Source organism: Hevea brasiliensis, chromosome 14 (genome assembly GCF_030052815.1).
Source record: "Hevea brasiliensis isolate MT/VB/25A 57/8 chromosome 14, ASM3005281v1, whole genome shotgun sequence".
Taxonomy (NCBI): domain Eukaryota; kingdom Viridiplantae; phylum Streptophyta; class Magnoliopsida; order Malpighiales; family Euphorbiaceae; genus Hevea; species Hevea brasiliensis.
The window spans coordinates 9,833,488-9,847,146 of record NC_079506.1 but is presented as its reverse complement, the minus strand read 5'-3'; the positions used below and the strand labels follow the sequence as shown (position 1 = coordinate 9,847,146).

At 34.1% G+C, this 13,659-nt stretch overlaps 2 protein-coding genes across 2 annotated transcripts; both read left to right on the top strand.

Moving 5' to 3' along the window:
- Positions 1-1,221: 1,221 nt before the first annotated feature.
- Positions 1,222-6,951, top strand: LOC110649213 (ATP phosphoribosyltransferase 2, chloroplastic). Its single transcript, XM_058134864.1, has 11 exons — positions 1,222-1,681; positions 2,424-2,483; positions 3,282-3,395; positions 3,940-4,005; positions 4,111-4,218; positions 4,313-4,396; positions 5,011-5,112; positions 5,247-5,360; positions 5,438-5,518; positions 5,918-6,037; positions 6,593-6,951. Exons 1-11 carry the CDS (start codon positions 1,409-1,411, stop codon positions 6,686-6,688), a joined length of 1,218 nt encoding a protein of 405 aa, XP_057990847.1. The 5' UTR covers positions 1,222-1,408; the 3' UTR covers positions 6,689-6,951.
- Positions 6,952-8,291: 1,340 nt separating this feature from the next.
- Positions 8,292-13,015, top strand: LOC110651430 (probable magnesium transporter NIPA4). Its single transcript, XM_058134902.1, has 10 exons — positions 8,292-8,598; positions 8,714-8,949; positions 9,714-9,770; positions 10,103-10,193; positions 10,276-10,436; positions 10,519-10,646; positions 10,745-10,882; positions 11,657-11,749; positions 12,302-12,407; positions 12,616-13,015. The coding sequence occupies exons 2-10, from the start codon at positions 8,793-8,795 to the stop codon at positions 12,723-12,725; spliced, it is 1,041 nt and encodes a 346-aa protein (XP_057990885.1). The 5' UTR covers positions 8,292-8,598; positions 8,714-8,792; the 3' UTR covers positions 12,726-13,015.
- Positions 13,016-13,659: the final 644 nt, after the last annotated feature.

The following is a 13,659-nucleotide window of genomic DNA, read 5'->3' as shown; positions in this document are numbered from 1 at the left end:
TCAGTATATTATAATTTGATAAAACAATTATCATTATGATGCATTATAATTTAACTAATATATCATTAATCATAAATTAATATATATAATGAGTAAAAAAAAGCCTTTGTTGGGTTAAATTATTTTTTATTTATGTCTTATATTATAATTAATTCGGTAATTAAAGTGTTGGAATCTAGAATTTTATAATTAAGAATTTAATTTAATTAAAAATATATATTTATTTTAATAATAAAATATTATTTTTATTTCAATTTTAATTAATTTTATTACTTAATGAAAATGAAATGCAAGCCGTTATTTTTGACAAAGTTTCAGGAGACCACTTCGTTTGCAGACCTACTCATTTTAATTATAAAAGTTTAAAACTACAAAACACAAATGGCAAAGGTTCTTTCGAGTCTCATCCTCCATATGTAAGCATCCTGATCGTGTACTACAGCCTTCCAGCAAAGTAAACATGCCCTCATCTTCAGCTCCAAGTCACCCAAACTCCTCATCATCACTGCTCATATTCTGCAAGTCACTAACCAAAATAGATGTTGAGAAGAAGCTGTCAGTCCCCACAAAGGAAACATTTGCCAAGTTTTGGACACAGTCATCACTAAGCCAAGGACGATAGAGGTTTTTTTTGGAGCTTTCAATGTTCCATTCGCAGAAAATAACCGCCCAAAGTCTATTATTTCTTCAAGGACTTGGCTTCCATTTGTTCGTCACAGGAATCTCAGAGTAGGTGATACTATCAAGTTGTATAAAGAGTATGATAAATTCACTGCAGTTGAGCACAAGATTGAAGTGGATCAGACGGGAAACTAATAATGGAAAATGCATTTCGAATTTATCGCAATTAAATATATAAAAAAATAATAAATTTTATTAATCAATTTTTCTTTGATTTCTTGCTGATTGTGCTCTTAAAAGAGGTGAGTGTATTATTTTTATCGCGCGCGCACATATATATATATATATATATATATATATATATATATATATACTTTTATTTACCGTGACATATGGATACTTATCATAGGTTGATTTTCATTTATTCCAATTTAATTTATATTAAGATAATTTAATAATAAAAATAATTTTTTAAAAAAAAATTAATGCATCAAATCGTACTAAATCATTAACAAATCATTGATTGATTTTAGTTTTGAGTCTGACCAGACTGATTTTGGACCTAATCCAGACCGGTCATATATATACGGCCGTAGTTAGCCTCACTCGCACTTCAATACAACAGAATCAAACCCGATAACAGTATCTTCCCTTCAGATCCTTTGCTCCCATCTTTTCACATAGCCGCTTCGCTTCCACCGAAGGCGGCATTTCTCTCTTCTCACCGGCTAATCTCGTCTCTTCCCGTTTCTCTCTCTCTCTCTCTCTCTCTAAAATCTAAAACGCCATGTCTATTTCTCCTCTCCAGCCAAAAGTCCAACAATGCGCCGCCGCCTCCCTCTCTTACTCCACCTCTCTCTTCCCGTCCTCTTCGTCCTTTCGTATAATCACTCTAAGACCTTCAATCTCGTCTCTTAGACCTGTTGTATGTCGCTTCTCACAGTCTCAGGCCTCAGTTGTTGATGGCAGAATCGATACTAGAGTCTCTGAGAGGAATGAGGTTCGTCTAGGTTTGCCTAGTAAAGGCCGTATGGCTTCTGATACTCTTGATCTGCTCAAGGTATGTTTTTGAGTTTTTTTGCTTGGCACCTGAGAAAATGATGGAAATTAAACGGAAAGAGGCAAATTCGGAGCTGATTGTATTATATATATATATATATATATATATATATATATATATATATATATATATATGTATCAATTTTATGGTGTAGCTGAGTTCGATTTGTTATTTGACTTTCTTGCTGAGTTTCTTTGGCTATTCGCTAATCGTTACAATAGGAATCTGCTTTAGCTTTTAGTTAGTTTCTTGGTGAATTAACTATTCAGCTCGCATTGTGTTCGGATTGTGAGGAAATGATGGAAAAGATAGGACTTAACCATTTTGGATTTTCTTCCTAAATTAAGTAATTTAAAATTAGTTTCAATTTCAAGGAATTCAATTCACACAATGATTTGTATTTCTTTTAAAATGATTTTTTTTGAAATAAAAAAATAAATTCTAATTGATTAAACAAAAATCAATTGGATTGCAAAATTCTAGTTTCATGGGAGTAGAACTGTACTTCAATTTTATTATTATTAGTATTATTATTAAAGAATACTTGAATTGGATTTTGGGTTCGCTTCAGTTGACAGGTTCAGTTTTTGTTTTAATTTACGTTGGCAGCTGTAAACAATATGAAACATGATTCTGATTGGTTGGCTATTAAATGTTAAATTGGAAAACAGGATTTATTTTGAATTTGTATATTTCTTTCTTACATTTTTTACCCTCTTAATTATGATTCTTCTCTGTAAAGGACTGTCAATTGTCCGTCAAGCAGGTCAATCCACGACAATATGTTGCGGAAATTCCTCAGGTCTCTCTCTTCTCTCTCTCTTTCTCTCCCTTCCCTAGTTTCTATTTCATAAGCATGCACAAATAAGGTAATTTTCAGAATTCCTCAACGAAAGGATTGAAGAAGAGTTATGCTTAGATAGATTTGGATTTTTTTTTTCACGGCTTGGGAATGTGCATATCGGTACAAGTGATTAATGAAAAGTTACCAACTAAGTGCTGACCAGTGCTCCTTTAGAACTTGCAAATGTTGGTGTATTTTCACTTAGAAACTAGTTATGAATTACATGATAGAACTTTGGTAGCAAAAACAAATTGAGTTAGTTCCTGATGATTGTGAATAGGAGTTCAGGTGAAGGTTAAGACTTTAATTTAATGGGTTAAATGCAGAATGAATTTTTCAGGATCTTTGGAAAACCTGGAAGAAAATAAGGTAATTATGACTCTAATTTAACTATCATTCCTCCATTTTCTTTTTGGTGTATCAGGTATATGAAGAACAAGAACTTTATGAAGCTTAACTTTGTGCTCTCTTGTTGATTCTAGATATTATTCTGAACTAATTCAAGACAAGTCATGATGAAAGTATTTGAACATACTTGAAGCAGGCTAAATGTGGTCTAAATTTTTAATAAAAATTTTCCTATTTGAGCTGGCAATGTGGTTTACCTAAGTTGTATATCTGATTTTTTTAAATATATGGTTATAAGATCATTAAATTAGTGGAAATGCTAAGTTTTAATTTAGTACTTTTTATTTTATTTTATTCTTTTGGTTCATGGATATAGATAAAGGTTTCATTAGTATTCTTCTTCTACAGCTCTCCAATTTGGAAGTCTGGTTTCAGCGACCCAAAGACATTGTACGGAAGTTGTTATCTGGAGATTTGGACCTTGGAATTGTGGGTTTTGATACAGTCAGTGAGTATGGAAAGGTAAGGAATATGCTTATTCAATTGTTTCATTTGGAGATTTGTTGACGTCATTACCCTTTTAAAGTCTGGAATATTTTCATATCATTATGCTTTGTTGAAATGGCAGAAAGCATGGTTTTTTGTTTTTAATTAATGCTTTCCATTCAGTTGATCCCAATCAAATGAAGGATTCTTGAATATAGTGGCCAGTACTGCTGATGGCTTAAAACATGGTAGAAAGACATCCAATCATTTCCACCTGCAAAATGGCATGTGTACACTTTAGGACATTGCTGTGGACTCATAGACTGTGTGATCCTGAGTATATGTGGAAGTATAGGATATCTTCCACAAATCTCTACTTTGTTTAAGTTTATTCAAATAGTGAATTTTAATTTCAAAATGTTGTTTTTGGCGCAATTGACGACAAGTTGTTGCCTGCAGCCATGCTTATCATTATCATTCCATCATTCTGTTTTTCCTGGATATTTTTCTGTACTGTGATATGGATATGGAAGAGTGCATTAACTTCTGATATTGATATTTGAACTAAAACTTTTGTCAGGGGAATGAGGATCTTATCCTTGTTCATGATGCTCTTGAGTATGGGGATTGCCGTTTGTCCTTTGCAGTAAGTTTTTCCCATTTTTCACAAATGACTAACCAAACCTTTAGCGTGCTAATATCATAGTTTTCACTGGTAATATTCTTAATTTATATATTTCTTTTGCCCCAGATTCCTAATTATGGGATTTTTGAAAATGTAAAATCAATGAGGGAGCTAGCGCAAATGCCTCAATGGACAGCTGAGAAACCTCTGCGAGTTGCTACTGGCTTCACTTATGTATGATATATGATGAGTTAATTGTAACGAAATTTGTAAGCTTTTGGTTATACAGTTCCGTTAAGATTTATTTCTCTTCTTCATTTATCCACAGCTGGGTCCTAAGTTTATGAAAGAAAATGGGCTGGAGCATGTGATATTTTCAACTGCTGATGGAGCATTGGAAGCTGCACCTGCGGTGAGACGTAATCCTTTGTTGTAGGACCAAGTGAACCATTTTTATTATTCATAGTGCTATCATTAATTGATTATTTTGAATCCTCATTGCTGTCTCCGCATGTGATGCATCACCTCACAAGTAGGATGGTTGGGAGATAATTTTGATTTAATTTTAGTTTAATTTTTGCATGCTGCATAAACAAACTGCAAAAATTTGCTTATCTGTTTTCTTTTATCCTCATTCATCTTGTAAATGTTTCATCAGAAAGAGTGGTGTTTAAATTTTCATCTTTTTATTTGTTTTTACTTATTGATAGATGAGTCAATATTCAGGTATTAAACTGTCTTGACAAGCTTTGAACATGCTTGTTGAACATGCATACTTTCTTGACATTTTTACATCCTCTAGGTTAAATTTTTTGTAGCCTTGTGGTTTAGGCAATGGAATATGAAGATGAGAGGGCTCAGTTTAATCTAAAAAATTGGTAATGAGGGTACATAATGGCCCTATTAATTCATATTTTACCTGCTGTACTTTCTTTTTTTTGATTTGAGGCTTCCACTTCCACATCTTGGAAAATGGTGCTTAGAATGCATCCACATGTATTATATGAATTATTGTTTTCTTTTTAGATGGGAATTGCTGACGCTATTTTGGACCTTGTAAGTAGTGGAACAACACTGAGAGAAAACAACCTGAAAGAAATTGAAGGTGGAGTTGTATTGGAGAGCCAGGTGAGCTACCAAGCTGCACAACTGACTTCATGACCATCCCTATGTTCTTGTAGCTTGAAAATGGTCCTTATGCAAAATGGTTAAGATAATGCCTTCTACATATTGGCTTACCTTAAAGTTGGCCTATTCTTCAGGCTGTTCTTGTTGCTAGCAGGAAATCCTTGATGCAACAGAAGGGTGCGCTGGACACAACACATGAGATTCTTGAGAGGCTGGAGGCACATTTGCGGGCAATTGGTCAGTTCACGGTGTGTTTACCATATATTTATTTCTGTGCCTTCTCCTACCTTGTTCCATTTTTGTGGTGGTAACATTTTAATGGCAGGTGACTGCAAACATGAGAGGAAGCAGTGCAGATGAAGTGGCTGAACGTGTTCTGAGCCAGCCATCTTTGTCTGGGTTGCAGGTGAGGATCAGGACAGAAGCATGACTTGGAACAGTAACTTGCCTTTTTCTCCCCTCCTTGCAAATGCCATGACTTGGAACAGTTAACTTGCAGTGTGGGATATTTACTAGTTTCTTGACCAATATTCTCATCTTTTTATTTCACGCATCTTTTTACTTTTCTATGGGGGATGGCTAATAAGTTACTTGCAGTTCTTTGGGTCCAGTCATGCCCTCATCAGGCAATTTATGGAAATAAATCCTTGAGGTTAGCAACCAGAGAGGCTGTGGTTGGACTTAAACTCTGGGGCAAGACCGCAAGACTCATAATGGCCAAGTCTTAAGATCCTTGCCACTCAGACATCTCCTTGGGTTATCTTAATTTCAAGCTCTTATGTGTTCTTTTTGTGGTCACATGCAGGGGCCAACTGTAAGTCCAGTTTACTGCAAACGTGATGGAAAAGTTTCTCCAGATTATTACGCCATAGTCATTTGTGTCCCAAAAAAGGCACTGTACAAGTCTGTACAGCAACTGAGAGCGGTGAGTTATCTAATTTTATTAGAAGCTATGATGTGTTGTTATAAATTGGTATTTCCTACTTTTGGGTTTGTAGGTAGAACCTTTAAATCCAAGCGTAGAAGGTCCCGGATTTTCCTTTTGTTTATTTCTTTTGGTGAGGACAGTTTCTTTGTACATTGGTATGGCATAAGTTTAGTTCGTTCTGAATGGCCTTTGATTAACTATGGCTCAGGTATAATCAGGCTTAAGATTAGTGTATTATCTTCAGATGCATTACATGTTAACTGGTTCTGGCTGGAGCAAGCTAAGACATTTATATGGGGTATTCATGTATTTGGGATTGTTGGTGTTTGCTGATTTTATTCCAAATTCTAACTCTCTAAATATTCCAGTAGATACGCATTAGAACAATGTTTTATCTTCTCCCATCTCTCCTTGAGATTTTGTACTTGATTCCATGTTTGACAAACGATTCAGTTGAGTGTTGAACTTGCCAAATGCTCCTACTAAGTTAATATTTGGAAGGACCTAATGAATTTTTTTTACAAATATTGCTTTGTACATTTCTTTTTGCAGATTGGAGGTAGCGGAGTTCTAATTTCTCCTTTAACCTACATTTTCGATGAAGAGACTCCAAGATGGCGCCAGCTTCTGTCAAAACTTGGGTTGTAGCTCCTATTATCATTTGTCATTATCACGTCTGATTACAGTTGTATTGCTTCTTAAAATATTTGGGCTGTTCGGTTGGTACATCTTCAGATCTTGGGCATATTTTTCATGGGCAGTTCGCTTGAATTGCTTAAAGAATTTTGTTGTGTATCTGCATTTTCTATGTCATGATTTGAACTCTTTTAAGAAGAATATTGTTAAGATTTTGCACTTTCTCTTGTATTAAACAATTTCAGAAGTTTATTTTAGCATTCTGATTTTATTTATTACTTTATTTTGTCGAATATAGAATACATTATGATTATATTAATTACAATTCAATATCAATAGGATTTGATCTTGAAACAATTTAATTCTGAGGACCTTTGAGGCTATAATTGTCGAGGTTGGCCAGCTGTCAAACAATTTCGGTCACATTCACCTCACTTGACCAACCAATTCTGATAGAGTTTGCTGACTTGGAGCTGAGGTGGCAACTAGCTCTTTATTTTTTTTTTATTGAGTGGTGAATGGTGATTGGGAGGGAGATAATGAGTGACGAGTTCCTCAACTTTTCTTTTAGTCTAATAACCAAAAGATGTTGAAGGAAAACTTCATTTCGTCTTCTTCTTTATTTTATTTTATTTTATTATTATTATTATTATTATTATTATTATTATTTAATCCTTTCCTTTATAATCTATAAATTTGATATATTCAGTTGGCATATGCACTCTGCCCTTGTTTCTTTTGCAGAAAAACTAGTGCTTTACGGATATTTAGCTTGGCATTTTTCTTATGCAGGGGACTTCTTATAGTCTTAGGGATTTTGGAAGTATCCCTTTTTGTATTTATTTACTTATTAGCGTAATATTTTTAATTTGCATTGGTAAATTTAGTCTAATAAATGATGAAAAAAAAACTTTGCAAATTCTTATATGTATGAGAAAAAAAAATTAACTAGAAATGATGAAGGGAATTCATCACGAGGGACAATCACCCTTTGCCCCCTCGATGAAGTCAATGCCACATAGGAAGGGCTATTCTACATTCCATTGGCCCAAAATTTTTCCATTTTCTCTAACTTACATTTCTTGCTTCCTTAATCTGAAAAATTTTTCCCCATCTTCACCCTTTGTTAGCCTTTTCTATCCAAACCTGTAATGGCAAACTTGAATTGACATTCCTAAATTGTCAATTCAATCAATTTGAGACTGATATAATAGTTGAACACTTTGAAGGTTAGTTTAGAAACAACTAAGTTAAGTTAAATATAAAGAACTTAATCATTCTATACCTATTAAACTCATATCAAATTCATCTTATTGATTTAAGTTTAAAATTTTCACTTTTTTAGTTCTCTAATTATAAAATAAAAAATTCATGTCAAGCTCAATTATCTTTAATAGTACGAAATAAAAGAAATTGAAACAAAGCTAATTTATGGTGTTTTTGATTTAATTGTTAAATATTATTAATAGTTAATAATTATTATTATGGCATGTAATTGATAATTAATAATTAATTGTAAATGATATTTGAATAATGAGTAATGAAAAAAAAAAGGAAACAAAAAGGAGTGTCAGTCTCACTCATCATTCATCAGCCTTGAGTCGAAGAAGAGTCCTTATTTTTGGTAAAACAAATTAAGAACCGCTTCTTCTTTCTACCGTCTTCCAATCTAAGCAACCTCTCAGCTCTCTCTCTCTTTCTCTCTCTCTCTCTCTCTCCCCCCTTCGTTCTTTCTCTCTTTCTTCAGGCGCCGCACAATCTTCAATTTCTTCTCTCTTCATTTTCCCTGTCTTTCTTAGATCCAGTAGTCTAAGCTCGGTCAAGGTTACCATATACCACTCATTTTGACTTACCCACATCACAAAACTTGGAATTTTGTATGAAATCGACTTCAAACTGAGTGGGGCCTTCCTTCAAATTCTGTATATTGCTGGCTGCTCACTTGAAATTGCATTTGGAATCTTGGGTTCTTGTCATTTTTTTTTTTTTTTTTACTTCAGCCTATTGAAGTCGGTGCTGAGTTGGGAGTCTATGCAGATATGGTGGTTTTTTTGACATTCGGATGAACCAGTGAAAATTTGAGGGATTTTGTGGGTACTGTTGCTGAGTTACAGCCATGGCGACTCAGAGCTGGAGAGACTCCTACAAGGGTATGTCCTCTGATAATATCAAGGGGTTGGTCTTGGCTTTATCTTCGAGCTTCTTCATCGGTGCCAGCTTCATTGTCAAGAAGAAGGGGTTGAAAAAAGCTGGTGTCTCTGGCATCAGGGCAGGTATGTACTTCTACTTCGTTGTATAATCACAGGTCATTTGTTAATTATGGAAAATTTTGGTGTATTCTGTTTCTTCTTTTATATGGATTGGCTGTGCATTTGATTATGATATCATTGGTTTTGGATCTATGTTGCTCTTATATGTTGATGGAAATTGTGTAGATTCTTTTCATTTGGAGGTTGAGATTCAATAGATCATTGTAAATTTGGGTCATTGACCAATAAAAACTATGTTCTTGCATTATCGTTGGTATCACTATGCTTTGTGTAAAACAATGTAATGCAAAAGGGGGAATTTGGACTTTCCATCACTTCAATCAGGTAAGTTTAGGGTTCTGATCTAGGAAGATCCATATATAATCTTAGTAATAGCAATTTAGAGAGCACTCATGTTTTCTTAAGGTATTATACTTTCAATTGCCGGCATTTTCATAATCATTTTAATTTCCTGATAAATGTGGTTAAGTATAAAACTTCGAGTTCACATCACATCAGCAGAAGCTAAAAGTTTCTTAGCTCCTAGATATATAAAATTCAAATGTACAGTTTTTTGTGGTGTCGCTATACAGTTCATTTTATTATTCCCTTTCTTGGAGAAGTTGAACAGTTTTTGCATGTTTGAATTTGTTGCTAACATCCATAAAAGCTATTGGGACAAATTTTACATTTAGCGTTTGTTTACTATTGTGCTTTTCTGATAAATCATTTGACTATGATTTACAGGAATTTCACTGAAATTTAGTTTTGTTCAAAACATTTTACAGGAAGTGGAGGGTATTCTTACTTGTATGAACCACTTTGGTGGGTGGGCATGATAACAAGTGAGTTTTACTATCATAAAACGTGGTTGGTTTTACTTTTCTTGCAATTTCATTTTCTTTAATTTTCCCATGGCACAAAGTGTAAAGATCATCCGAGTCCTATTTATTTTTATTGTAGATTATTTTACCATTGATCCTTGCAACTTTAAACATGGTTATCAAATCCATCTTTGTATGGCATTTTCTATAACTAGTGATATGAATCTTATGATGCATCTCTCTCTCTCTCTCTCTCTCTCTCTGATTATGTATTTTCTATTCATCTACTTATTTTTCTTAGATACTTTTGCTAATAAGAAGTCCATACTAAAACTTGATTGTCATTTGAACAGTGATTGTTGGGGAAATTGCTAATTTTGCTGCCTATGCTTTTGCACCTGCTATATTGGTCACACCCCTTGGTGCTCTGAGCATTATTATCAGGTATGATAGATCATCACTTCATTATCTCATGTTTAAGTCTCTTCTCCTGGTGTTGAGTTCTGATCTTTTTGTTTCTTCGCAGTGCGGTTCTTGCACATATTATTTTGAATGAGAAGCTACACATTTTTGGAATTCTTGGTTGTGCTCTTTGTGTTGTGGGTTCTACGACAATTGTTCTGCATGCTCCTCAAGAACGTGAGATTGAATCTGTTAAAGAAGTTTGGGATCTTGCTACAGAACCTGGTAATAGTTGATCTAATGTTTATGCTCCTAATGGAGAAAGGGCTTAAGAACTGAATTTTTAATCCCCTTTTTCCTCTTCCAGCTTTTCTTTTCTATGCAGCTTTGGTCTTAACTGCTGTGTTTATACTTATATTCCACTATATCCCTGACTACGGCCAGACACATATAATGGTTTACATTGGAGTTTGTTCTCTTGTTGGCTCTTTGTCGGTATGTACTGTTATGTGGTTCACTATTTCTTCAGTTTGATTTTTTACATATCTTTTCCTTCTCTGGATATTGTTCATTCAAAATTTGTTGTTTGACAGGTTATGAGTGTTAAAGCACTTGGAATTGCTTTGAAGTTGACATTGTCAGGAATGAATCAGCTAATATATCCCCAAACATGGGCTTTCACTTTAGTTGTAATTACTTGTGTGCTTACCCAAATGAATTATTTGAACAAGGTAACTATCATTTCTTGTTTGCACTTTTAATAATTTTTAGGTTTTGATAGCCATGTTTATCTACTTGAATATCTTGCTCTACTTGACTAATCAACTTTTTTCATATTTTGTGTTCTTCATATGAGTTCCTTGTCCTTTTGTATTCTTCATATGAGTTCCTTGTCCTCCACTCCTCATGCTCAAAATTTTCTCTTAATAAATTTTCCTTACTATGCAAGAACTAGGGTGATAAGTAACATGCAGGCTACATTTAGATGGTTGTTGTACTTTGCATTATAGTTTGTTGTGGACGCAAGGAAATTATAGTCATTTCTGAAGTGTAGAAACAGCATATCTAGTTCCTTGTCCATCAGGTTCTATTTCTTTCTCCTTTTTGTGCAATGAAGAGGGTTTTTCTTTCTTCATCTTCACCTTTAGCGTAGCATTTATAGTCATCCATTTGTTAATTTGTATAACATACTAACATTCATTGGATAGATGAGTACAGAGTTGCTAAAATTGTATGAGAGAGAATAAGAAGGAGAAGCTTATCAAGTGAGGCATTAAATACACTGTCTTGTAGTGAGTATCTAATGTGTATTGGTTCTTGGTTTTTAGAAATGGTTCATCTTCTCTAAATCTATGTGTATTGAATGAATTTTTATATAGGACTGCTGTATTTTTTTTTTTTTTTTTTCTGTTGTTAACAAGAAACTTCTTCACTATGTACTACTTACACCTTTTTATTGTTAAGTGTTCTGATTAATTCTTTATCTTTTGGTATTGCCCCTGCAGGCACTTGATACATTTAACACTGCTGTCGTATCTCCCATATACTACGTTATGTTCACATCGCTCACCATTGTGGCTAGTGTAATCATGTTCAAGGTAAATTTTCTGCCAATTGATACAATCAACTTGATCTGAATGATGAGTCATGCTAAAATTGCCTCATTCGAGTACATTCTTGAAAAGAATCCAGAAAAGTGCTTGAAGGAAAAATAAAAATCTGCAAAATGAAAAGATTGGCCAAAGCAGTTTTGTGAGATGATATATTTGGCGTTTCATAGTTGGGACCTCCCAAAAGGTTTAGGTGCTTTTGGATTTCTAATGTGAACCTTGTTTCATGGTTGCTATCACTGGCGCTTATTCCTGGGCACTATTAAACTTGTCATTGAAATGACTGATCTAGGATTTACAGAATTGAATGTGGCAAAAATCCATGTAGTGCCTTGTGCCTTCTGAAGCTAAGAATTTTGCAAAATTTTTCTTTATGTTTTAGTTTATTGTTGGACCCTGCCATTTTCAGTTTAATTTTATTACGTTTTTGGCTTATACAGTTTGGTCTACTTATTATTATTATTATTATTATTATTATTATTATCATTTTCTTCTGTGTAACCACAAGCAACTAATTTTCAAGTTTGGTTTTCTTCTTAGGATTGGGATAGGCAGAGTCCAACTCAGATTGTTACAGAAATGTGTGGGTTTGTGACTATCCTTTCAGGAACGTTTCTTCTTCACAAGACAAAGGATATGGTTGATGGTATGGTTGGCATTAATTTTTGTCATCATCATAATTATTGTTATTATTATTAATCTGCAATATTTCATTGTTCACCCAGTTATCACTCTTCATTTTTTACTAACATGCATTTGCAACATGTTGACTAGGTTTTTGATTTCTATAATCAAAGTGAAATGCATGTTAATGTCATTCTTAACTTAGATTTATGTTTTGAAATGAGATTCAGGGTCAATGTCTCTGCCTGTGCGACTCCCTAAGCACACAGAAGAGGATGGCTACGGTGCCGAAGGCATCCCTCTTAGGCGTCAAGAGTCATTAAGATCACTGCAAATTTGATATATTCATCAGCTTGTTCTGCAATCACTAAAGAATTGATATTTTGGGGGAGAGACTATCTGACATCAACCTGTATTTTATGAGAGCACTCCCTTCATTTTGTTTTCGGGATACAGTCATAGAAATGAAGTTGAGGTTTTTCCCTTCCATGTTTCATTTTGGCTTCACAAAGAGTCAAGCGTTCAGCTGTTTCCTTGTATACACTGCCCCAGTCCATACAGAAAGAATTGGCCAATGTAATTGTAAGCACATTGGTAATATATAGTGCATCTTAGTTTCATTTGTCACAATTAGATTTGCTCAACAAAAATGTGTCCTGCAAAGCTTAGGGCTCTCTCTCTCTGGCGTGCATGCATTGCAACAAATAGAGGTCCTCATTTGCACAGCTAGTTACAAATTGATGCTTTATCAAGATATTTTCCCGTTTTGCCAATTAACACCATAGGGAATTAAAGGTGGGCGTAACCAACTTCTTGCAACTTCTGATGTTTAATAGATAATCTTGGATAATGTGGTCTTTTTCTTCTCTTAAGCTTTCTTTTCATTCATGTCTGATGCATTAATTACTCAGTACTGGAAGATTAGTGGTGGAAAGGAGCTTGTCTTGATTTAAACGGCAGGTTGGGTCATGCTTAACGGGAGGAGTTAATTGCTTGCGTTAGATTGCTTTTCAAGATTAACAAGACTAGTGGATCTAAGCTTGTAAGAAGAAATACCATGTGTTAAGAATACTGTATCAATGAAGGGAAAAAGGAAATGGAATATGAATAAAAACAGGTATTGATCTCCGCTCATATTCCATACTTCAGTTTTCTTATTATTATTTTTCAAAAAATTAAAATCTTATTAAATCCTAAAAAGGTACATAATTTAATAGCTTTTTTACTAATTTTAGTTGGAAAGTAAGGCGCCAATAAGTAGAACGCCTTTATTC